This window comes from Opisthocomus hoazin, chromosome 1 (assembly GCF_030867145.1).
Source record: "Opisthocomus hoazin isolate bOpiHoa1 chromosome 1, bOpiHoa1.hap1, whole genome shotgun sequence".
In the NCBI taxonomy this organism is placed as follows: Eukaryota; Metazoa; Chordata; class Aves; order Opisthocomiformes; family Opisthocomidae; genus Opisthocomus; species Opisthocomus hoazin.
In genome coordinates this window covers 126,244,013-126,268,577 of record NC_134414.1, presented here as the reverse complement: position 1 = coordinate 126,268,577, position 24,565 = coordinate 126,244,013, and the positions used below count along the sequence as shown (strand labels likewise).

General features: G+C 41.2%; 1 protein-coding gene across 3 annotated transcripts in view; it reads left to right on the top strand.

The window, feature by feature from the left end:
- EPHA3 (EPH receptor A3) overlaps window positions 1–24,565 on the top strand; it is a 234,058-nt gene that overhangs the window by 130,607 nt on the left and 78,886 nt on the right. For all 3 annotated transcript variants that reach the window (XM_075434971.1, XM_075434980.1, XM_075434962.1), the window contains exons 4-5: window positions 20,817–20,972; window positions 21,454–21,789. In XM_075434971.1, coding sequence (XP_075291086.1) covers window positions 20,817–20,972; window positions 21,454–21,789 — 492 coding nt within the window. The remainder of the gene's footprint in view (window positions 1–20,816; window positions 20,973–21,453; window positions 21,790–24,565) is intronic.

Below are 24,565 nucleotides of genomic sequence, written 5' to 3'. Positions count from 1 at the left end.
AAGAATCCCACTGCACAGCTATTTATGGCCTTAGTTTAGGACTGTCTGCTTTTGGTTAGCTTGTCTTCTCTGTGCAGCCTTGATTTCTCTGAAATGTCCCATATGGACTGACTAAAGTTTTAAATCCATTTATCTAGTCTTATCAACCGCATTTGCCACATCTGCAGTAGCGTTAGCCCAGAACATTTTATGGGGATGGGTGATATCCTTGGAGTTGCCTAGTGGCCCTTGGAAAATTCCAATACTGCCCTGATGACATTCCACTGCATCTCTGAATGTGGTTGTATTTATTTTCACGTTAGTCAATGCATGTGCTTGCTCTGCCAGTTTACCCCTGTAAGTCAGGGAATATTTTCCTTGCAGGCTCCTATAGTGTATTTTGGCAGTGTTCTTCCAAAGACCATTTTCTTTTTTTATTTGATGGCTCACATACGTCAGATCCTTTCTATTTGAATAAAACTTCAGCAGCTAATTTTTAACTGATCATTATTGTCTTTCTTATCCACCTTTTTTTTTTCTTCTTCTCTCATTCATTATTAGTGCCAAAGTTCACCCGTAATATAAACCAGAGAATGTTGTTATTTCCTTTCTTCTGTGCTGGGTCTTAATCTCGGTGGCAGAAAATTAGTGGGTGGGATAACAAAGGGACTTTGCATTGCTTATGCTCAACACCAGTCATGTGTAGCAGCAGCCTGCAGCCTAAGGAGCTGTTTAAGCAGGAGTTGTAGGTCTCAGAGTTGTATAATGAATGAGTATTTCTAAAGAGTTGGACCAGGCTGGATTTCAGTAGGCTGTTTCTCTGAGTGTAGGAATCTTGATCTCCAACAAAGGATTGTTCTGAAATAGGAATATGTTTGGGAGTCTGCTGCTTCAGTCGGCTTTATGTGGAAGAACCTGAATTTCATCACAGTACCACCTGTTGTTCTTAGTAATGTTTGGCAACTCTGTATCTCGGATATTCAAATAACTATGTTTAGCTTAATTAAACAGCAGATAGATAAAGGAAATCAACGTACTAACATTGAAAATTATTGTGTAAAGTTTTTAGTATTTTATGTTTAGGAATCTAAACCAGTAAATTATGGAATATATACATTGTTCTTCCTAATAAGAAATTCCCACAACTAGTGTTACTGCATTTATTTGTTAGTGCTTATGCACTTCTCCTTACATATATAAAACAAATATTTATACATATAAATAAATATGTATTTTCATATTTGTCTGGGTAAATGTCAGTGAACAAGAACCATTTGAATCATAATAGATCAAACTAACAGAAATCAATCGTTGTCCAAATTGGAACTTATCCTAGAAACAACTGCATTCACCAAACTTCACGTGAAAGGAAATAAAGCATGAAGTAAAACAATTTCAATATAAGAAAGCTGGATGAGTGACTTGACCTTAGGGGTAACGGTGATGATGAGTGTGTCATTTGTAGGACAGCTGTGAAATCCTTTGTAGTCACCATGTCTAAGGAAAATTAAAAATTGTTCTTTGGAAAATTAAGGAAATATTCTGCTGTACCTATGTGATAATAAGCCTTTAGGAAATCACAGAAAAGCGTTCTTGTGATATAATGGCACAGGTGAAAGGAAAAGGAGAATATAATGAGAACACATCTATGGAGTTTTGGTGTGGTTTATATTGCACGCTGGGGTGACCAGCTAGGGCAGACCAAAGGTGTGAGAGCTGTCACAGAAGCTGTAATGGTGGCGTGGCTCTGAGCTGAGGAAGAGAGATCAAGAAATGATCTCTTGCTAAAGATCTCTTGCTAAAGAAAACAAGGTGAAAAAACAGAGAGAAGTCCTGGGATACTATTGTGGAAAGACAACGAGAACAGAAAAGTAGAACAAGATAGGACTCAGTAGTTCTGTCCTAAAATTTGGGAATTACATAATTGAACTACTGATGTAGAATTTATATGGATTTGGCCTCTTTCCAGCATGTGTTGGGATTTTCCCACGGAAATTTTAGAAATACCAGAATCAGTCATTTTGTAATACGTGTTTTAGCATAGATTTTTGATCTGTGTTTATCAGGAAATCCCGTTGGTTCACATCCAGATTTTCCATTAGATAGGCTGATGTCCTGATTAGTGAGAACAGCTTAATTTGATAATTATAAACACAAGTGTAGATTTTATTCTGATTTAAGAAACTATTACTTGGATTTAGTGCTTATATTCTTGTTTAGCCCATCAGCAAGCTCTGTAGCTTTAGGTGAGGTTGTTGTTTCAAATTGATTTATTTAAGCTAGTGGTACTCTTCTATAGATCCTGGCTTAATTTCAGGCTAATTTTGTTTTAACTGGAATTGATTAAGAAGCTATTTAAGATAAGCTGATATAAATGACTGTTAAGCAAAAGATGTGCAGAGAGATTTACAGTCATGGAACTAAAATAGGTTAATACACACATTTAGGTGGTCCATCTTTCTCTAGCAGTTACCTGAAATGTGATTAGCATCACCAAATCAAATTAAAAATGTACTAAGTGCTTCCACACAGGGCACAGACACGTGGTTTAATTACTTTGGATCTGCTGAAACTTCTTGCATTGGTCTGATACAGGTTGCAGATGTTCTTAGAGCTCAGCTGTGCACAGCAGTCACTGCAGCTGAGTAAGTCGTGGTGTGGAGGAAAGGTGAGGATCTGCCATGCCTGTAGCCCATGGTAAACAACGAAGGAAGCTTACAGAAGTGCTTTTTACAGTCTCATATTTACACCAGGTGAAGAACATACACAAATGCAGTTGCTATTGCTCATGATAACATCTTATGATGTGGATAGTCAGTCATGTTTGAACTCTGTTGTCTACTTCTAAAAGTAGCTCAAGCCTCCCAAAAACCCAACCAAACAAAAAAAGTAAGGATTTTGAGATGAGTTTTTGAAAGTTTTTTTTTTAAATGTTTTACAACTACTTATTATTATGTATCCATTAGGAATATATTTCAGCTGCTGCAAAGGAGTGGTCGTATTTTATTGCTGGCTATAAAAATGCAAAGGTTCGGAGTGAAGTATGAAGATATAGCTAAGAAAAATATTGATACACCGAAGTTTCTATAGCAATTGCTGAAAGAGAAAAACATAACTTATCCAGTTACATTGGTGTAATTCTACAAAATCTAGGGACTACTGTATAGAATGGATGGGGACGAGTGGTTTTCCAGTCTGGTGTCCTCCTTCTGACAGTGGTCAATCCTCGCTGCTTGTCGTCTGTTTTTCTACCTGTGAATATGTCACGATGTAAAAGTATTGCTCATCAGTTTTAAAGGCCCATCCAAGATATTCCTGGGCCTGTCTTGATGTGGAAGAGAGTGAGGAAGGACCTTACCGGAGGGCTACGGAAGGGGGCAGGCAGGGAGCTTGAGAGAACTTTCAGTCTTTCCCCAGAGCCAAGATCAACCCCACCTACTTTTCCCATGCTGACTAGTTATTTATCATTTAAAATCTGATCATATTCTCTTTCTCTGGTGTCACCCCTGGAAGCCACCTTTTAAATTTTCCAGATGAGAGGGGTGGTTCCCCCCCCCTTCTTTTTATGTCTTCTGTTCTTTTTATCTACCCCTGAACTAAGTCTCTGCTTCAATAGCTGATAGAGTTGGACCCTGTTTTCCATATGTTGTCAAAGGACTGGCCTGTACAGTAACTTTCTCATAACTTCTTCGTTATTTCATATGCTCATTTTCCTAGTCTTGAGTATATAATTAGCGAGAGAAAGTCTATAGATAAAGCCAAGCCCCTACCAATCTGTTTTGGCTACTCAACATTCCTGCAGTCAAAATCAGGCTAGGTAGAAGCAAATGCAATTCCGATTTATTTTAATGGCAATTCAGCATTTTCAGATCGTGGCTGATTAAAAGTGCTCCTGATACCAGTGGTTGTAAATTATTCTTGTTTTGCATAACCTCCAAACATATTAATTTGCTACTGAAAACTGCTACTGCCTGCTGCTAACAATTAGATAACCAGGTTGTCACTCCAAGCTTTTCACTACTGAACTTGGCAGTGTCTAACTGGCCGCCTTCTGTCTCATTGCTGGGAGCCCATCCCCAAAGAGCTGATGTTAAATTTAGTGAACATGAAGACTGAATAATCACATGGATCCCTAACTGCTCATCCACGCCAACTCTTCTCTTGCTTAAGTTGGATCTGTTTCAAGAGCTCTTATAAAACTGAGTTATTTTAGCAATCTGGAATTCATAGAGTATTTGGCCATGAAAATATCATAGTAACTTTTTCCTGTATATTAGGAAGGATACTACTTAGATATTGCACACAGCTGCTACTTTTTACTTGGACTGTGGTATCAGTGCAAATGAGTGTTGAGGTAGTAGGCTTATTTGAAAATAATAGAAATTAAATGGGTAAAATGCTACTTTAAAATATTTAGTCTCTCCTCCTTTTGCTGTTTTATGATTATTTTCTACAGTTTTCTTTATGTCTTTAAGTATTTTCTTCCCTCTGTTTATGGTCCAGTAGAAAATTCAACTTGATGTTTGCTTACAGGCTTTGTTTTGAAATTGTTTTGGCTGTACAACACTTTTCTGGGGAGGAAATTACTTAATCAAAAGCAACCCTAGAAAGAGCCACAGGTTTCGTTTTTAAACCTTTTCTCGGAGACAGTCCTCTTGGTAAGAAAACCTGAAGTAGTCAAAGGGTGGATAAAAATGGAGAGGGAGCTCCACTGTATCCTTTCCCACGTTTCAGATGCGACAGGAAAATGGGTTGGTTTTGCTTGGTGACAGATGTTGGTAAAGCTTTCTTAAAATTGTTGAACATTCGCCATACACAATGAAACCACCACAGATAAGCATTAGTAATGTCTGAGAGTTTTGTTTTCCTTCCGCCACCACTTTGGAAGTCTTGTTATGCTGTTGCAGAGGCTGGAATCCTGTTGCCTTAACCTTGTGAGGTGAGGACGTTGTAACCCAGGAGTTTTACAAGAAAGATGTTTTTTGTAGAACACTTTACTACTAGCTGAGCCCTAACTCCTATTCTGACTTTGTTCTGCCACAGCTGTAAAAGATGGAGAAAAGACTCTGTAAGAAGAATGAGATAAAATCCAAACCTTACTGGAGACTTTGCAGAGTGCATGGAGAGGGAGACAGGGGGGGAGGGGGGGATTTCAGTATTAAACTCAAATCTATAATTTGGTAATGTAATATTAACAACTGATATTTTCAAGAGGATAGAAAGAATTGGTAACGGCAGTTTCTGTTTAAGTCACATGTCTGTGAAACTGGCTTTCATTTCAGAGCTTTCAGGAGTGCAGACATACAAAGACCAATAGGTACAAATCGTCCTGCAAGGCCGAAGTCTAGAATTTCTGCCCCTGGCCACTAGGCAACTGGATGTTTCTTCTGGTGAATTTTAGATAATTATTTTTTCCCCCTGCAGATTCAGAGTGAAAGAATTGTAGGATGTGCAGAAAGCGCTCCATGTGTCCCTCTGTGCATTAGAAGAGCCAGCTCTGGGAAGTGCTGTTCCTTCTAGCCCACAGTGATCCATTGAGTTTAAGCTTTACTTCTGAGCTTCGGAAGTGGCCACTGGGTGAGAGTCTCATACTGAATTGATCATGGTGGTATCAGTCCCTGAGTAACATCTGAAAAGGTGAGGGTGGGTGTCAGGGAACCATTGCTACGGATGAAGCAAAGCAAAAGGAGGGTGCCACTGAGTAGGCAGGGCAGTAACATTTCCAACTGCTTGCAGGATAGCAGAGGGAATTAGTATGATTCAAGACAAATTTACAAGCATTGCATCACTCTTTTCTAAACTGGGACAGTTGGCAGCTATTAGATCAGTTGTAAGTATTACAGGTCCTAAGTTACATTATTCATCAAGAATAACAAGGCCGGTTGCTACTAGCCTATTTCAAGTGTTTGATGTACACACGTTTAACCCAGTGTTCGCTGTAACCAAGAGAAGAGGGAAAAGAACAAAACATTCCTTAATGGTGAGTCCTAATGTAGAAGCAAAATTTTCCTTGTTAGGGAAGAGTTAGAAGATAAACTCTAGTTGTATCTGAAAGTGACTGGCTTCCCGGTCAGTGCAAATCAGTGTCCCTGTTCATCACTGGGCCCTCTGTCCCTGACCACAGCAGCTCATAATCCCTGTCCCAAGCGGCGCAGAGCAGTGGAGGAAATTGTGACGGTACGGGAGCAAGCTACCTGCCCTCATGTTGCTGGCTGTGCTTTGTTCAGATCAGGGCATTTTGTCAGTACTGAAGGCAGCCCAAAGGAGGTTCACCGCACAGTTAATTTAGAAGGGGGGGAACAAGCCAAAACAAAAGGTTGTGTGTGCCATTTTCTTGGCATCAGGCGGGGATGTGAGTGCTTAATCAGCTGCTATGGCGTGGTGTTGGATTTGCGGTGCCAGGATTATAACTGTGGAAGGCTGTCGTAGTCTTAATTCATGATGTCAGTACGGCAGACCACAGTAACATTCGTGTTAGTGGAAGATCATTTCAGATTAGATGTGCTCTAACATTTTTGACGGCACCTTCAAAATGCAGTTATATTTGCCTGTCGCAGTTGCTTGTTCTATGCTTGTAATCTGACATACAGCGCAGGCATCAGGGAGAAGAGCGGGAAGAAAGTCTGTAAAAGCTTTACTGAGTTGCATGAGCACCAAGGTTTATACTGGCCGCAGAGCATGTTTATGAATGTTTTTGTGTTTGTTGTTACAAGGTTTCTATTATGTTTCAACTAACTGGATTCATCTGAAGCACAGGGCCACTTATATAAGAGAAAAACTGCATGTGGGATGCTTACAGCTGACATACACCCTTGTGCTGTGGGTTTGGTGGTGAAATGAGAGTTTGTGATCTGCTGAACCACAGCTTCGCAGAAATGCCCAGTTTAAGTAACCTTCTCTAGTAGTCCAGAGTTGTCCCAAGCTGAGTTCTCGAGCAGGCTCTGGATGAGCCACACCAGAGTAGCAGGTTGCCTCAGGAGCTGGCTCCTGCCTGCAACGCACACAGCATCCCAGCACAGGGCTGGGAGCTCCAGTGATGGCCAGGAAGCTTATATCTGATCTACCCAGTCTGCAAAGCCTTCACCTCAGGTGTAGATACCAATCTGTCAGTCCTGGACTCCCAGAACTGCACACGGTTAGTAATGGGTGTGGGATATGTAACCACTTCCTGGGTCAGGGAGGAACCTTTTTTCTATTGTCCTCTCTGTGTCAACATGGGAGGACAGCAGGGATTCTTAGGATCTCCTTTGTCTCTGGATTTTATATCTTCTTTGTTGAAAAGAAAATCCTTTTAAGTGTACCTCAGGATCTTTTCTGCAAAACAAGGTAATGGTATTACCTTCATTTTATCAATCTCAGCATGGTTCTGATTTAAGAATCAGGGCCTGAAAGCAGAGTTTCTTGTTTGATGCCCAGTGTTGTCTGCTGCTCAATGTTCAGTTGGCAAGTTTTTCACATGTAGTATTTAGTGACAGAAAGCTCACAATGCTGTGTATGCTGGAAACCAATTGTCCCAACTGAAGTCTTATTAATAGTCAGAACATTATTTCTGTTATAACTTTATTTTCAAGAACAGACTTTCTTCACTTGATTGTTTTCACTGGAGAAATTAGCTACCCTGTTTACGTTCAACAGCATAATCCTTGATGGTGTTAGGAATATTCTATGTACCCTGTGTTAAATAATGTTGGGGCCGTCCGTCCTTTACTGTCTATTGCTATGGGTGGGACTACTCAGAGTGCGTTCAGAAATGTGCTTCACAGAGGGGTATGCTGTGGTCAGTGAGGCTGTGTGCCTTTGCAGCCTCTACCTGCTTTGTCTTGAATCTCTGGACACTCCAGGCTTTGTAAGGAAATTTATGAGAATCAGGACAGGGAGAGAGTTTCTTGCTGTATGGCATACAGAAAAAAGAATAGAGGGATTAGGTATATTTTTCTTATAGCTTTGCCAAAAGCAATCTGAGAAGAATGTTCTTCAGTTATCTGAACTGATTTGTTTAACTTGATTTTTCAGTTAGCAATAAAACAAACTAATATTTTGTGTCCAGTCTCTTGGACACAATAAACATGATATTGTTTGGGTTTAGGTGCTATTTTGTACTATTTGACTGCAAGTTTAGAGAGTGTAGAGTGCTTCCTTCTAGATGTTTTTTTGTTCTTTAAAATAATGTAAGTAAATACAAGTACTGAGTATGTGACTTAGCCATGAAAGAAAACCGTTTTCATTGTCTTGAGATTTGCTGTACTCTCTATGGCTGTAATTTGTTTTAATTTTTGCACATAATAGAAGATTTAAAAGGTTTTATTAAATGATAAAATATAGGCCTTTCACTACAGCTGCAACCAGATCAAAATATGTCTGTGCTTGAATATACTCGATATTCTTCAGAGGACTGATTAAACTACTATTCTATTAATATGCAACAATTTCCTGTGTTTTATACATCAGCGTGATGGTATAGCGCTTATAATCTAGACAGCAATGGACTGCCCTGACCCAGTAAGATTCAATTTTGGTTCAATATCCTGCCACATAATTTACTTCATTATCCAATGTGCCATAAGGTTTTATGACCTAATTTGGTCAGAAAAAATAAAATAGGTCTTTTAGAAACAGAAATCTAATCAGAGTTTTGCTAAGCAAAGTAACCAGTCGTAACTTGATGCCCCTGTTTTCAAGATGAAGCAGAAAAGTTACTTCAGCTCAACTGAGGAGTGTGTGGCTGAGAACTCTTAGTCAACTCCAAAGGATTCAGGGGGGAGTAGGTGGGAGTATTCCTAGTGGTGGAAAAAATACCACCACACTGCTTCTTCTCAGTCAATTAGTACAGGCAGATGCAGAATTTCGTATCTTGTGGTGAATTTGCCTAAATACTTTCAGCTTTTGAGGGGTTTGTATGTCCTTTCAACCTCCTTGGTTTCTGTTTTGGAATTGTTAAAGCAAGAACTGAAAAAAGTAGAATAGAAACAATAGTGTAGTTAAATCCTTTGTGTTTACAGTATTCTTCCTAGAGTCAGAAAATGGTATGATGTCTATACAGCAAAGGTTTTGTATAAAACAATTCCAAGTCATGAAATGTATTTTAATGCTGTTCTTCAGTTCTTTTCCCCATAAAATGCAGTGGTGTTCACTTGCTGCTCATGTTGAGCTTCAGTGGAATTGAACATGTGACATTTTATACTAGCACGCAATATCATTTGTTAGAGAAAATATATATGGAATGCAATACTGGAAACTTAGTTTCCTCTCCCTTCTGATGAATTTTCTGCATTGCAAAGTGAATGCTGTTGGAGAACATTTGAGTTCTTGTCGCTGTTACTGTTTGTAAAGTTTCCCTATTACAAGGAGAGATTTAATTCTGTAGCAAATACCCTGTAAAATGCCATACATCAGATTCTTTGTTTTCTAAACAGCTGAGATTCTACCCCCCTTGAATTCACACAGGTCTCAGGCTAGTGAATGAAAGTGCTGAACTGTGGGGTTCTTTTTTTAATTTGCATTTAATTGGGTTTTTGTTCAGGGGATAATTGCTTACTCTGCAAAGCTAGACATTTTTAATACATGCACAGAAAATGCATGTTAAGTGATTAAGAGTTCTCTTTCAAAAAGGCAAAGTACCAAGAAGTCCAGATAAAAGCTAAAGCATACAACATATAAATACTGCACTTGAGTGGTTAGATAGTTTTGCAAAGGCCTTGGGCTTTTCCTTTCAGCTGCGAGAAGGTGATTGTCAGCGCACAGATGTCCCCAGAGGCCATAGCTGTTTAATTTTCAGGCTTTCCACTGGAAGGATGAAAAATACAGTCAGTGAAAAAGGCACATGAAGAAGGGAGGTTGTTATGACGATGATGAAGCTATAATGTTTTGGTATTCTGGTTAAAGCCTTCCCTTAGTAATCACTGAAACCTCTCTTTGTGCATATTCCACATCCTATTAAACATGGTAAAATACAGACGATAATACCTGTTTATTTGTGGTTATATGTTTAATGGATTTCCAGTAATTATCCTTTTTTTTCCATTACCAAGGCTTTTTGAATCTTTGTTCTTATGGAAATATCTAACAATTTTAGCAACACTGACTGCACTGAGATATATGAAGCCTGGTAACCATGAGTTCAGTCTACATTAGCAAGTAATGTGGCCAAGTAGGAGCAGACCAGTAGCGGTAAGCAGTTGGTGTGAAGGACCCTGTGCCAATACCATAACCATTTCAGCACATTTTACTCCAGAATCCCTCTCCTCAGGTCCAGTGGACTCCCTGTAGCAGGGAGTACATCATCCAGTGTGTACCTGGTTGTGTGCCCTGGAGACACTTTGCATTCTGAATCAGATCATGGCAAGAGCGGAGAACTGGGATTTTGCTTTAAAAGTGCTCTCCAGATCTGATCTAAAACACTTATGAAGATGCACCCATTAAGTGGCATTAACAGCATCACTAGCAAAGCAACAGCTGTTTCTTGTACACTGTTATAAATTACTACCATGTTCTGATACACTAAATGACATCCCAGACTTATGTCAGCAAGTGACAAGAGCGGCTTAAACCGTAGGAATTTTTTCATACCAGTTTAAGCGCCTGCTATTGCAGCACAATTTCGCTTCTTCAGAGCTTCCCTTTCCCAGCACCACCTCTCAGTGAGTTCAGGCAGCAATATGTCAAGGGGTGGCAGTGAAACTAACAGTAAGGGATTCAGCAACCCTCGTCGAACAAGGCATAGACGCATGATTTTAGCTTTTTGTCTTCGGTTAATCTGAGTGCTTAAAAATGCCAACATTTTCTTTTATTTTTCTGTAAGGGAGGACAGTATAGCATCTCCAGCATTTGCTTCCTAAACCTTAAGGCTCGTATGCATTCTAGCCATGTCTTGGCTCCGGTAGCTGAACTCAGAAATATCTTAATATGGGGGAAACAGTGCACTATCTTTTGGATACCTCTGCAAAGTAGAGATATACTGAAAGAACTAACTTGGAGGTCTGAGAAAGTGAGAGTTCATGAAAAATGAATGTATAGATATTCTAGCCACTGGCCATTAATTGAGCTTTTTTTTTTTTTTTACCAGCAGCTGGAATATTTCAGTGTTATAAAATTGATTGTCTTTTTTATGTGAGAGGGCTGCTTGTGACAGGTACCGGATTAACAGCTCCAGAAACCAGTCTTCTCTTTTTATCAACAAAACAGGTTCAGCGAGGGCATAAGGAACATAAGTTTTCCACACACGGCTCAATAAATATGCCTCCACCCTGACCCAAACGAATATCTCTTAAGGGGAAAGGCATTTGTTAAATTTCTTTTCCAATTAATTTGACAGCTCTGCTGAGACTACGAACAAAAGTACTAATTTATGCTAATTGCAGTAGTGGACCTATGTCATTGGGGAGCTGGGCTGAGCTCTTCGTAACATCACACAACTCAATAGGCATCATTTTGATTAGGAGTTGTCACTGGAATAAAGAACATTGGGTTTGGAGGCTGTTCCGTGTTAATTTTTTCACCTGCAAAATGGGGACAGCAACACTCTCCTGTATGAGGTAACAAGGGTGGAAAATTGCAAAAGAGCGTTCAGCCTCAGTAAATGCACAATCATCTTCCCTCCCTTCTGGAGAGAAAATATAGCCTTTTTGTACATCTGAATTAATGGTTTTGGCTTGGGATACGTGCATTGACACAGACAACTGGGAGAGTTAAGCCTGGTCAATAGACTGCTAGAAATAAAAAGCAAAGTAAATCCCCAAATGTGTTAGAAACAGAGGGTAAAAAATATATAAATATAAAATATTTATATATTTATTTATATAACAAACATTCATATATGTATAAATAAATATTTATATATTTTTAATATATTTATATATATAAAACAGTCAATTTCATCAGAAGCGTTACAAGAAGAATAAGAGCATTTTCCACCTGAAAAATGACACTGGAGAACTAGAGATGAGTATAATCAAAGGCATAGAAGATATTCCTATAAAAGCAGATTGAAAAGTTTGTGATTGTTCATCACAGAAAAGATAAGTTCATGATAGGTCTTTGTAAGGTAAGGAGTGGCTTAGAGAGGGTACATCAGGAGCAGCTGTTCTCCCTGTCTCATAATAAAAGCCAAGGACACATTGATTTGGCTAAAAGGCTACCAAATCTGAAGGTAAACTGAAGGAAGGATGTGTTTTTTCAGTTCACATTGACTATGTAGATGAGAGTATGGAAATTCATTGAGACCAGTAAACAGCAAAGAAACATTGGATGTTCTACATGAAGGACAGTACAATGGAGGATTATCATAATTAATCTTTGTTCAAAAATAAATTAGCAGATGTATTGAACCTTGGGTTCCAGGTCTTTGAAATAGTGTCTAGGTTGTGGGGATGAGGGTGAAATAATGATGGATGGCAAATGATCATCCTCTACTGGCCTTTCTATTACACTTCCGTGTGGTGCTACCGTTAGATGCAAGGTAGGCACCAGGGTAAGTGCTAGGTCTCGATATAATTTGCATGACAGTTCATTTGTTCTTCTTTATTTATATTGCCTTTTATATAGTTAACCTGTTAATCTGTCCTGGTTCAGGCACAGGGAAGTTATAAAAACATCTGCAAGTTACAAAAGTTGTTTTTCATTTATTAGTTAAATCCAGCCCGGGGGGATTACCAGGCACTATCTTGATTTTTCCATCGAGCTGCGAAGGAAGCATCTTCCCAAGAGCTCGTGCCCTGTGGGACAGGGGTTGCTGTGTCTACCAGGTCTGTTCGGTTTGCTTTTGGGGCTGGGGGGTGGATTGGTTGTTCTTGTTTGTGGTTTCAGTTTTTTAAAAGTTCTGACGTAGAGAGCAGGAGGTTGAGGAAAGACTAAATCAGACCGGTACCACAGTTTGTGGCACACTCAGCCTGATGTTAGAAAACATTTATTGATTGAAGCTGTTGGGGTCCTACGTCTCGTCTGCCTTTGCGGAGTCCGTAGTGTTATTTTAGTTCAAAGAAAAAGTGTCTCTTTACTTTTTATCCTTGCCAAATGGTCATTTAAAACTTCAAGATTCCTTGTGTGTGTGTTTGTACAACCTTTTTTTTTTCCTGTTCAAATTGATGCTGATGAGTTTTTTCCTGGTATTTATTTAGTTCAAATTTTTTTCTTTTTTTACAGTGCTTCTTGAATTAGGAAGTTTTCATCTCTGTATGGATTAATTTAAAAAAAAAAAAAAAAACCAGAACATGATATGTCTTTGTTTGACAAAATGATACATTTATTTATCTCAGTGTGTCCAGGTTTTTCTTCAGGAAAACACCTTGTTTAGGGAAAGTGAAAGACAGTGCTTGTAAACATGGGCATATTAAATTCACTGTTTCAATACTTTCTTCAGTGATTCACTAAGTATGGGTAGAATTAAGGTAGAACTTTGTTTATTTTGCTTTAATTCTGAATCAAGGCTGTGGTTCTCAATGTTCTCATATTAATGAAAGATTTCTTTTCTCCAGAACTGCCTGCAAAGAAGCTGAAAAGCCTTATGCATATTGAAACAAGATATCTGTGTAGCCACAAGCGAGAACATCTTTGCTGTAATTCTGGGTTGTAGACCTACTGTCTTTGACATTGCACTTTCAACAATATTGCTGGTAGCAATCGCGGCTGTAATGCACTTCATTGAAAGAGACACTGAAGCCTGCAAGGCATAACGTGGAGCTATTACAGACTGCAGTTGAAAGGTGCAGTGTTATTCCCTCAGGATAAAGCTATCTCTTATGTACATATAATTAATTTGTCTGCCAGTAACAGTTATTAAACAAAGAACAGGAATTGTTTCTGCTGAATGACTTGACCTGGGAGTAAAGCCAATTTAAGAAGCATCTGATTAAAATCTTTTAAGGTCACAGATCACTATAAAATATGAAGTGGGAAGGAAAAAGCAGAAATTTACTCACGAGTAAGATTGAATACTACTGAATGTTTTTTGTGCTAGCAGCAGCTTTCAGGTGTAAAAAATGAAAAGAGCTCATTCCGAAGAGCATTTTTCTAGAGGCATTTCAGTGTCACGTTGCACTGAATCCTGGCCCCTCGCATATCACGCAGTCTGTCCTGCTGGCACAAGGGCTGGAGGGGTAGCAAAGAGCTGGGGGGAAGAGAGAGCATTTCTTGAGCCCTCAGATTATTGGCCTCTTACTGTTGGAGGAGGCCTAGTGATGGGAAAGAGATTGCACCAGTTTTGTTAATGGTTGGTTTCTTCTAGGAGTGGACAGCTGCAGTAGTTCTCCACATCTGTCAGCGGCTTTGGCTGTGATTACTGTATTTTCCAGTCTGGAGATGCAAAAGTACACATGATGCATGTCTCCTTTTGCAGTACTTTCCCCTCAAAGATAAGTTACAGTACTAAGCAGTTTCATTTTTCCAGAGCTGTTGCACAGCTGATAATGAAAGAAGTTGTGGGAATTCACTTCAGTATTTAAAATGCAACTTTTAATTGCATGCCTGCATTTTCAGAGTGATAAGTATGTCTCGTGCACAAGAAAATACAGTATGACAATTTGCTAGCAAAAGTGGCTGGGTTCTGCTGCTGGTCCCAGCACTACCTGTTTTGTAGTTATTTCAGCTATGATGTAGAGCGTGCTGAAGGCTACAGCGAAGACAATGTACTGCTTACCTTGGTGGTAGCGGGGTCTGTCCCCGCCAGAGCTTTTAGCCCTCGCTGAAGTCTTTCTCAATCTTACTTCCCCCCTCCCCTGCGCACAGACAGTGTACGGGCCAGCGCTATAGCCCAGCAAAGAGAAAGCATGCTCTGCCTGTGCAGCAGGAGCCTGTAATGGGGGTCCCAGCCTGCTGCCAAGCATTAGGGCTGCCCCAGCCTCCTCCTCCTCTTCCTCCTCCTCAGCAGGTACAGGAAGCTGTAAAATGTAGCAGGCACATTCAGCCCTGCACCTCTGTTTCTACTGTGAGCGGTAGTACTTAGCTTTGAGACCTATTCCCTTACTGTTTATTCGGATCTGGTGACACAAAGCATGCCTTAAGTTCAATGGAAATAAGAATTGAAAATACACTGTAATTTTTTGAAGCCTATTTGGGCTAGATGGGTATACAAGATGGTGCCCAGAGGCCCAGGAGAGAAAGAGAGGGTGTGTATGTATGTAATGTCATAGATTATGTGGCTTTTTATATACTCATGGACAATGAGAGCTGCTGCTGATTGTTTCCCTGCTCTGAGGATTTTTGCAGGAAACCTGCATTATAAAGCATTGCTTCCTGCTGAGCAGGTGCCGTAGCGAACAAGGGAGGGAAAAATCAGACATTTTCAGTGTTGTGAATGACATATTATACAAACTGAGGACGGGATGACTCAGGGCAGAATTCTACCTTCATTTCCTACGCTTCGTGTATCTGAGCCAGAACTGTACTGTATCTATGTAGTGTTATTTTTAATATAACAAGAGTAACACATATGGCTGGATAGAATTGGTGATGGAAGTGTTCAATGAACAGTTTTGAAATCTTCATTTAAAGTTAATCACAATTTCCACCTTTTTGTTGTTTATCAAAGATATAAACAAGTGCAAGAGAAAAAAAATCAGTCATCCAAGGAAAAGAAAATGGTTTTGAGAGTTTTATAAGGTTAATCTGTACTGCTTGTTATGCCATCCGTTTTCACAAGTTGACAGCTGTGTTACATCTCATTTTGCACGTGCGCAAGTATGTACGGGTGGGTGAGCGTGCAGTGCTGTTACTGGTGATAAGCACAGTGCTGTTGGCATCTCCAGAGCGTGACCATAATATGCGTAGTGAGAAAAAGGAGCCGTGTAAATGCTTTTAAAACTGACTTGAGAGCATAGCAAAGACACAAGGCTCTACACGGGCATTGAGGTGAGCCCAGCTCGCTCCCCAGCGCACCTGCACAGCCACGGTTGTCCTGTGGCTTCAGGTCCAGCATAGGGACCTCCGCCGCCGCCCTTGGGTGTGCCTTTTCCACAGGTGACAGCGGGAGTGGTTTGCAAAGTCCCCCTAACACGGACCACGCGCGTGGGGGATGCTTTCCGCTCCTCTCTGTCGGGGACAGGAGGCTTGTCCCAGCGTTGCTGTCATCCGTCCCGCTAACGCGCGTGGTGGGGAACTGTTAAGGTATCTGTGAACTGTACAGGTTTATGATTGAATTCCCTCATTTTCTAAATGCTGTCGTTTAATGCCACAGTGGCATTCCGCTCCCAGGCTGTTTTACTGAAGAGCAGAGGAGCAAAGGAAGCACACACTCGATCGCTTGGTGGGTGCTGCCCGTCGCACGCCTGGTTTCATGGCTGTGTGTATCCGCTTCCAGCACGTTGTGATGCCGGAGCCTTGCCTGGCAGCATCGCGCCTCTGCGCAGAGCACGGAAAGCAGAATTCCCGTAGGACCGGGGAGTGTGGCTCATTTTACAAATTAAAAGTTGTTTTTACCTTGTGCCCGGACACAGGTCCTGTCAGGCCTGGAGTACCCGGGCGGGGAAGTCGTCTGCTCGGGCAGCGCGGGCTCAGGTCGTTAGTTGGTATTTACGGCTGGGAACTGGTGATATTGCTGTGTGTATAGGGGGCTGCAGGGTCTGAATATTAAAATGCTCTTATTACTAGCAGCTTTGTATTTTAATTCAAAATTAATTCAAATTGAAATCATTTAACCCTTAATTAGGACCATGTTTTCATCTCAAACAGATTGATCAAACAGACAAAACTCACTTTGCTGTTGAAAAGACAGTCACATTTCTTTAAGCAGTAGCTACAGTAGATTGCTACATGCATTCGTTTTTCTTTCACTGAAATAATTTTCCCTGTTTTCTGTCTCTGAGACAAACTCATCAGTTATAGCTTAAGGAAATTCATTTTCATACAGTAACAAGGACAACTGCAGACCTGAAACCTCCTACCAGTAGGTGACTTCAATAACGTCAGTGTGGCTTGCACTCAAATAAAAGAGATTGAAATAAGACTGCATGTAGTTTTAAAATAATATTTCAGGTTGGAGTTATCACAGGAGTGAACCGGGTCATCGGGTATTGGGCATCTGATTTCAGGAGACCTTCTTAAAAAGCAGATCCAAACAACCTCGCTGTACAGTTTGTATCATGTATTGAGAAACTCTCAAGGTTTCCCTTACTTTAAGTTTGCTGAGAGGTTTTTTTCTTCCCAGCCCACTGCATCTACTGCCTCTCCCATTGTTCCCCCTTGTGAGGGAAAGGAAAATTTCTTAGCTTTTGGAGGAAAATGTTCAGAAGAAGCAAGTGCTGTTCACAGCTCGTTCCAAAGCTGAAAATATGGATTCTATGAAGTCTTCTTGTGCTACTCCTTTTTTTTTTTTTCAACTCAACTGAAACCAAAGCCATGGTGTTCACCTCAAAAAACCAAACTTTCATCCATCAGTTCATGTAATCCAACTTTTCTGACATAAAAAACCCTAATGCCTTTTGAAGTAGAGGCTTCATTTTTTCCCTTATCAAAATTAAAAAATAACTAGGAAAAGAATAATAGTAGTCAGTACATTGGCACCCTGCTTTCCAAGTTTCAATTTCAAGTATAATTGCGGGGTTTTTTTTTTTTCTCCTTTGGGCTGCAGTTGTGAGTAATTAATTGATCCAACAAAGACAGACAGAAAGCATGAGACAGCCTGAGGGGAAGACACGAGACTGGGCTGCCCTTTCTAGGGCATACTGGGGTGACAGGGATCTGACCGGCTCATCTCCCTGTCCCGACTGCTCGCTCTGTACCGCAATAGTGAGAGCACGAAATGATGAAATCCCTCCCCCTCTGGAAAAGAAAAAGCCTGGTCTCGTTTCACCAGGGTGCTTCCTGCGTGCTCCTCTTTCTGCTTCCTTTTTGCCTTGGCCCCACACCACCACCACCTTTTCCTAAATGAGGTCTACAAGTTTCCACCTGAGCGATGAAAGAGACATTTACTAATGGAGCAGTTTGATTCCTTCCTTTCTATCCCCCACCTCACAAAATCTGTCCACTTCTTATGCAAGCTTGTTTACTTATCTTAAATTAATTGCTGTATTAAAATGGTGGCTGTAGGTGCTTTGAAGGTGTCACAAATAAGCAGTCTTACTGTAGCTCTGTCCTGTAAATCAATGTTCATGTGTTACGATGCTATGAATTAATTATGCGTAATAAGCAGTGGAAATTGTGTCTTGGAGGAAGACCAGCCACATGACAAAGGTTCAGTTTTAGGTTATTAGTCTTTTTCCAATCTTTACATTAAACTAGTATATAGAATTATTCAAAAAATGAAAAATTATACTGTATGTATTCTTAAACACATCTTGGTCTCGTGTATACCTGCCCATCAATATAAAAATTTCCTTTCAAGCTGAGTCTACATGATTCAGCAAAAACATTTGAGTTTAATACCTGGCAGTGAGCTTCCATGGGAAGTTTTGGTGACAGCACTGTGTAAACATCTGGACAGATGTAGTGTGATGTTTGTTTCATGATGTGTTTGTTTAGTTACTAGTGCTGGTAAGAGCTGGATTGGCATCCATTCTTTTCTGCCTGGCTCATTGTCTGAGGGCCAGGAGTGGCCATGCTGAGCCCAGAGACAGTAAAATCGTTTGAGGTTCGTCTGTCAGCCGGAGGGAGACCGACGAGGCTCACTGTAGGGGCGGCGCGTGTAGCATGGGGCAGTATTTGGGAGGGAAAGAGATTTGAGTCTTAGAAGGCTGCAACAATAGGAACGACAAAACCAAAAAGGCCAACTCTTGTTTTCTGCTGCACTTTGTCCTAGAGGAGCGTTTAAGAGAGGCTGAGCTTTCCTTCGTTTCCTCGGGTTTGTTTTTTCGCCAAACACCCTTGCAGCCTTCGAGGAGATGGGAGCCCAAGAAGTGCCGGCTGACGGAGGACAGGCTGTGCCAGACCGGACGAGTTGGCACTAGGCTCTGTGAACTTCGCTGCGGGGTCGTTTTTAGTGTTTTTCTGCATGCAGGGATTGCCTCTTGGGCCCCCGCCGCAGGGGCTCGAACTCCAGATCGTCTCCTCAGGGCTTGCAGGAGGGAGGTGGGCGCGGGAGGTGTCCCTGCCCACTGCCTGGCCAGCGTGGAAGCCGCGTCGCAGGGGCTGCCGAGGGTGGGGGAGCGGCTGAGATTGGCGCTATCTTGGGAAGTGTTTCGTGCTTCTCGCGCCGTGTTCGGTGCAGCCTGAGCAGGGTTTCAGAATAGCACCTACTACTGTACAGGCGTTTGTTTTCTCCCTGCTTGCCAGTGCGTTTCACTCAGGTTTTTGGCAGCAGGAATTAATCTACAGACTTACCCAATCCAGAAGTTCAGTTAGGATTTGGTTGCAGACAATAACAACGTGGAAGCTGAACACCCAGTTTAGTACTGCAGCTTCCGTCTCTCCTCCATCACTTACAAAGATGCTGGGATTTTTATTCTGACCCTTTTTCCGCCTTAGGCTGCCCATCCAAACACTTTTCTATTTGGACAGTGTGTGAGTGAATACAAACATATCTTGGATTTTATACTACATTTGTGAATCCATTCATCTCCATAGGCAAATCTAACAAGCATGTCCCTGTTTAGGCTTATGCTAAGACTGGTGAACCCGTTCTTTTGACTTCAAATTAGCATTTTAATCAGTGACAGGTCCTGGGCAATTTTATCTAAGCTTGACTGTCTGGGCTCCAGGCACAAAAATAAATTGTGTTTTTCTTTGTATCGCTCGTTTTTTTACATAATACTTGCAATGAGAATGTATTGGGGTTTTCCTAGTGTGTTTGTGTGTTAGGCAGTGTTTGCTGTGGAACTAGAGCATAACAAAAGCAGAACGCATTTTAAGATGTGCTCCCTTTTGTTACGTTGTCTGTCTGTGTATGGTGGTTGTAGGTAAGAGTACAGAGCTACAGGTGACCGGTGTCAGCCAGAATGGTCTTACTTGGTAAATTCCATTTGGAGAACGGTGCGTGTCTTGGCAAGAAGCATCAGCTGAACAGTAGAGTCTGCTGATTCTTATGTGGTTTTGGTCTCTTTTTTTTTTTATTATTTTCAGATGGTGGTATTATCTTGGCGGAAAGAAGTCAACAAACAAAGAAGTGTTATTTCACTACATGGGTTTTTCATAAAAAGTTGTTGGCTAAATTGTTCATTTCTGTAACTTCAAAGTCTGTTTTCTTCTGATGTGAACATGGCCCTGAATCAGTCTAAAATGCAACAGGAGCCACAACAGAGGGAGTGTGCCAATGTTACTGAAACACCACTGCCCAGAGTTTGTCAGAAGCAGCTTTTACGGGTGCAAGCACCATCCCTGGAGGACTAGGTTAATGCAAAAAACATCCTCCTTATAAAGACCATGCAAGTTCCTGATACTCGCCCAGTATCAGAAGGAGCTGACTGAGCCTGATGCATGGTCCTTCAGAACTGGAAAAGCTCTTTCAATGTTCAGGTTATTTTCGTGGTTTTGGCTTGCTTAGTCATGCTGAAGTGAACAGACATAGGTTGCAATTAGTGTGCCCTTGTAGGCAAACCTTGGCAGCAGAGAGAGGATAAAGTTAGCTGCTCATGGAGGACAGGACCAATGTTTTGGCAGACTAACCAGAAGAGAAGAAAAAGAAGTGAAGTTCTCAAAATGCAGCACAGAAAATGTTTGTTCTTGGTGTTGCAATACACTGATTTGTTTTTCAGGCAAAATTAAATGCAAATCCAAGTTGATGAGTGAAGAGCACCGTTCTACCAAGAGAGTTTATTTCCATCAGTTTTCTCATTATGAGAAGAATCTGTACTCTTAGACCATAAACATCTGCAAAATGTGATCTACATATGGATAGGCCCCAGGGCAGTAACAAAAACGTATGTTAAAATCGACATGTCCATGGCATTTAAAACTATACTTCTGTTATTCTGCAGCTTGTCAACCTGGGTTCTACAAAGCCTCTGCTGGCAACGTGAAGTGTGCCAAATGCCCACCTCACAGCTCTACCTATGAGGATGCGTCTCTGAACTGCAGGTGTGAAAAGAATTACTTTCGCTCTGAGAAAGACCCTCCATCCATGGCTTGCACCAGTGAGTAGCAATCATAATGCTCGGGGCTGTCATTCTTGCTCCTTCATCTGTATCTCAGCAGCTTGCTTCCTTCCTCTCACATCCCATTGCACTCAGCCATCTACTGCCCCCCATGTCTTCTTACATGTTGTTCAGACTACCAAAAATTGGTGGGTTGGGTTTATGTCTTTCTATTTTCATTTTCTTCTTCTTGTTCTCTGTCAGACTCGAGGAGGAGAGCTAGGATTTTTAAATTGCTACCAATATTTTCAGCCCTCAATCCTGAACTGCATCCTGAGGGTACTGTCTGTCTATAAGAAGACATGGTCCTGGATAGTCTAGGTCTGTAGTCTAGTGAAATGTTTCAGGAGTCTCTACAGCAAATAACTCAAAAAGTTTGGCTATTTATGGCTTTTGGGTTTGTATTTTGGTGCCCTTGTTACTCCCATCTTAGAGCACTACAGAAAATCTCATCCCTCTGCATTCACATTCCCTTTTGCAGGACCTCCATCTGCTCCAAGAAATGTTATCTCTAACATCAATGAGACGTCTGTTTTCCTGGACTGGAGCTGGCCTCTTGACACTGGAGGTCGGAAAGATGTCACTTTCAACATCGTATGCAAAAAATGTGGAGGAAACATCAAGATGTGTGAGCCATGTAGCGACAGTGTGCGATTCTTACCCCGTCAGACTGGACTCACCAACACCACGGTGACAGTAGTAGACCTTTTGGCACATACCAATTACACTTTTGAGATTGATGCAGTCAACGGGGTATCTGACTTGAGTACACTTTCCAGACAATTTGCTGCTGTCAACATCACGACTAATCAGGCTGGTGAGTCTCTTTCTGATTACCCTTTCTTTGTTCAAAACCACTGAGTTGTATGTACCTTTGTTTCCTTTCCCTGTTTTACTGGAGTTACTCTGACCACTCGTGTGCTGGGGTGACTAATTGACTTGAATATGCTAGTAAAAGCAAAAGCAGAAACAAACCCAGTGTGTGTTGCTGTCAAAGGACCTGGCAGCATGGCTGTTATGATTAACTCCCAGTCCCCACTTAATAGTCTCTAATAGCAGGCTCATATGATTCCTTAGCCAGAATGTGTTTTATTAATAAATCCAGATTTTAATAAAACACTCATTTCAATGATCTCCAACGTAAATTACTGTAGTAATCTTAGTGATTAATTTTGATTAAATAGAAGTGAAAGAATGCTTTGATGTTAGACACATAAAAAGCTAACATTAAATTAGAGGTTTAAAACACTGCTTTTTTTTTTTTTTTTCCCTGTACAAGTTGTCTCACCAACTCTGAATTATTGCCAACATGATGGGGGTGCGGAGCTGAATGCTGAATTAGGTCCTGGTGTCATAGCTGATAGTGTGCAAAGCGACAGCTCTCCTTCTGTGGAGACTTATTAAAGTCATCGAGGCCCTGCATGAGCACAGCAGTATGCCCGCCCTGACTGTCGGATCGGAGCTTTTGCCACTGCTGTGCTATTCTACCATTTGCTTTTCATTTGACAAGGTTTCATTTATCTGAAAGATGTGGAGAATCTAGACTGTTCTCCAGCATTTGTTTAGGTACCATTTGTTTAGGAGTAATGTTTGCCAGTGAAGAGAAAGACCAAATCCTGAAATTTCTGTAGTTCTGCTTCGTGCCATTCACCATCGGGAAGCTTTGCACTGAAAGCATGAGTGTGTGCAGTAAGTCTGCTCCCACCTCCTCCCATCCCACACCCCATCCCCGAAATACCTACGTTTCTGTCTCCCTCAAAGCACAAACCACGTTAACATCATTCTAAGTAGACGTTCTCCTAGCGAGCTGTTACTGCAGTGTTTTCCACATTGAGGATGTATCTCTTCTCCTCAGATTGCAGATCAGCTTTGGTGGGAGGCATAAAAATGTGACAACAGACTGTTTTCTGACAGCAGTCAGTACATTTCCAAATGCTCTGGAGGACTACCTAACTATGCAGTAGGCGGATAGAGGTGAATCTACCCAACTGAAACATCTTCTGACGATCTCTTTCTCATCTAGTCATTGACTTCAGCTCTGAAACATACATTTCATGTCCATTCCAAGCAATTTGCTACTGTTACAGTTACATTTTTTGGAGACTTGTGTCAGCGAATTGAGCAGCCTTTTTTTAGTTGCTCTCTTTTCTTCTGTGTTTTATATCAGACACATTGTTTTTTCAGCCTGTTCATCACCATTGCAGTTAGAAATCACCCGAAGACACTCCATAGAAGGAACTCTCTAGGGTCAGTGAAAGGTGTTTCTCTGCTGAGAAAGCGTTGCAGTGTGCTTCCCCGGGGACCAGAGCTGACTGCCTTTGCACCGCAGTGCAAGGTGGATTTTGATTTTGTTTCAGAACTCAGAGTTCCTGTGACATGGCAGAGTCAATGCATTTCTGGCAATAACAAATTCGTTCAATGAAACCCGCAGGCTGCTTAAGCAATTTGTTTGTCTGTTTCTTTTCTACTTTTATGCATTTTTGCATAAAAGTACATTTAGGTGGTGTGGGTTACTGCAGGCTTAACTGAGTTATCTTCTGATCATGTCGATTGGTTTACTGTGTTAGAATTCCCCTAGACATTCTGCAAGTTGCTAAAATTAGATCTTAAATATGTATGTAAGTCATCTTTTAAAGAAGAATTACAACAATTCAATTCATCTTGCATTCCCTTCCTGGTTAGACCACAAAAGGGACACACCAGAAGCGTATTTTTAGCTGATGTCGTACTTAAACACCTGAATGGGGAGTGGGGGGAGAAAGTCTGAAGATCTTGTATTACATTATAATTAAGGGTTTAATTGGCAGGTGTTTCAGAAAAGAATTAAAGCACAGTTGAGCTGGATCTGGAAGAGACCGAAGGACTCCAAGAGCCAGTCATGACTCTAGGGCTATTATTTGTGCTGTCTGACTTTAGGTACATTGCTTGAAGGACAGAGGTATCCACCAGTTGGATAAAGCTTTGGTTAAATGACTGAGCTCTGCTGGACTCCAGGAGGCAGGAGAAGTGCATGGCTTTGGGGTTGTTCTGTGGATGGGGTGTCACATGGGGTGATACGGTTCGGTACAGCCGGACGGGTGGTGGGGACAGAGCCCCTGGCAAGTCTGCGAAAGGAACGAGGTGAGTCAGTAGGCTGCGAGTTCTGGAGAGAGGACTGAAGTACAGATGGTCCCTACGACGCGGATCTCCTCAGTCTCTCCTGGATTCAGGCTATTTCACTTCCACCAACCTTGATTTGAGAGCCCTTTACCCTTGCAATTGGTATGATGAAGTGGCAGTTTTAAGACTGGGTTTTCAGTATTCATATGCTTTTTTCAAGCACTGTCAGGGCCCATCCCAGCTTAGTCAAAGCTGTTCTGCAGAATGTTCTTCATCTGCCCAAAGTGCTGGTTTTTCGAGCTTATGGGTTTCCAGGAGCCTAAGACAGAACTGCAGAAAGTTTTATATTTTCTAATGACAAAAATGTGATTTTTGTGGCAGTTCTCTAGGTGGTAAAAATGAGACACTGTACATCTTCAGATGAACAAAGTTCAAGACAGGCATCAGTTGGCATTATGTTTGCTGGGTCTCTGAGCTCCAAAGACCTGCTGAAA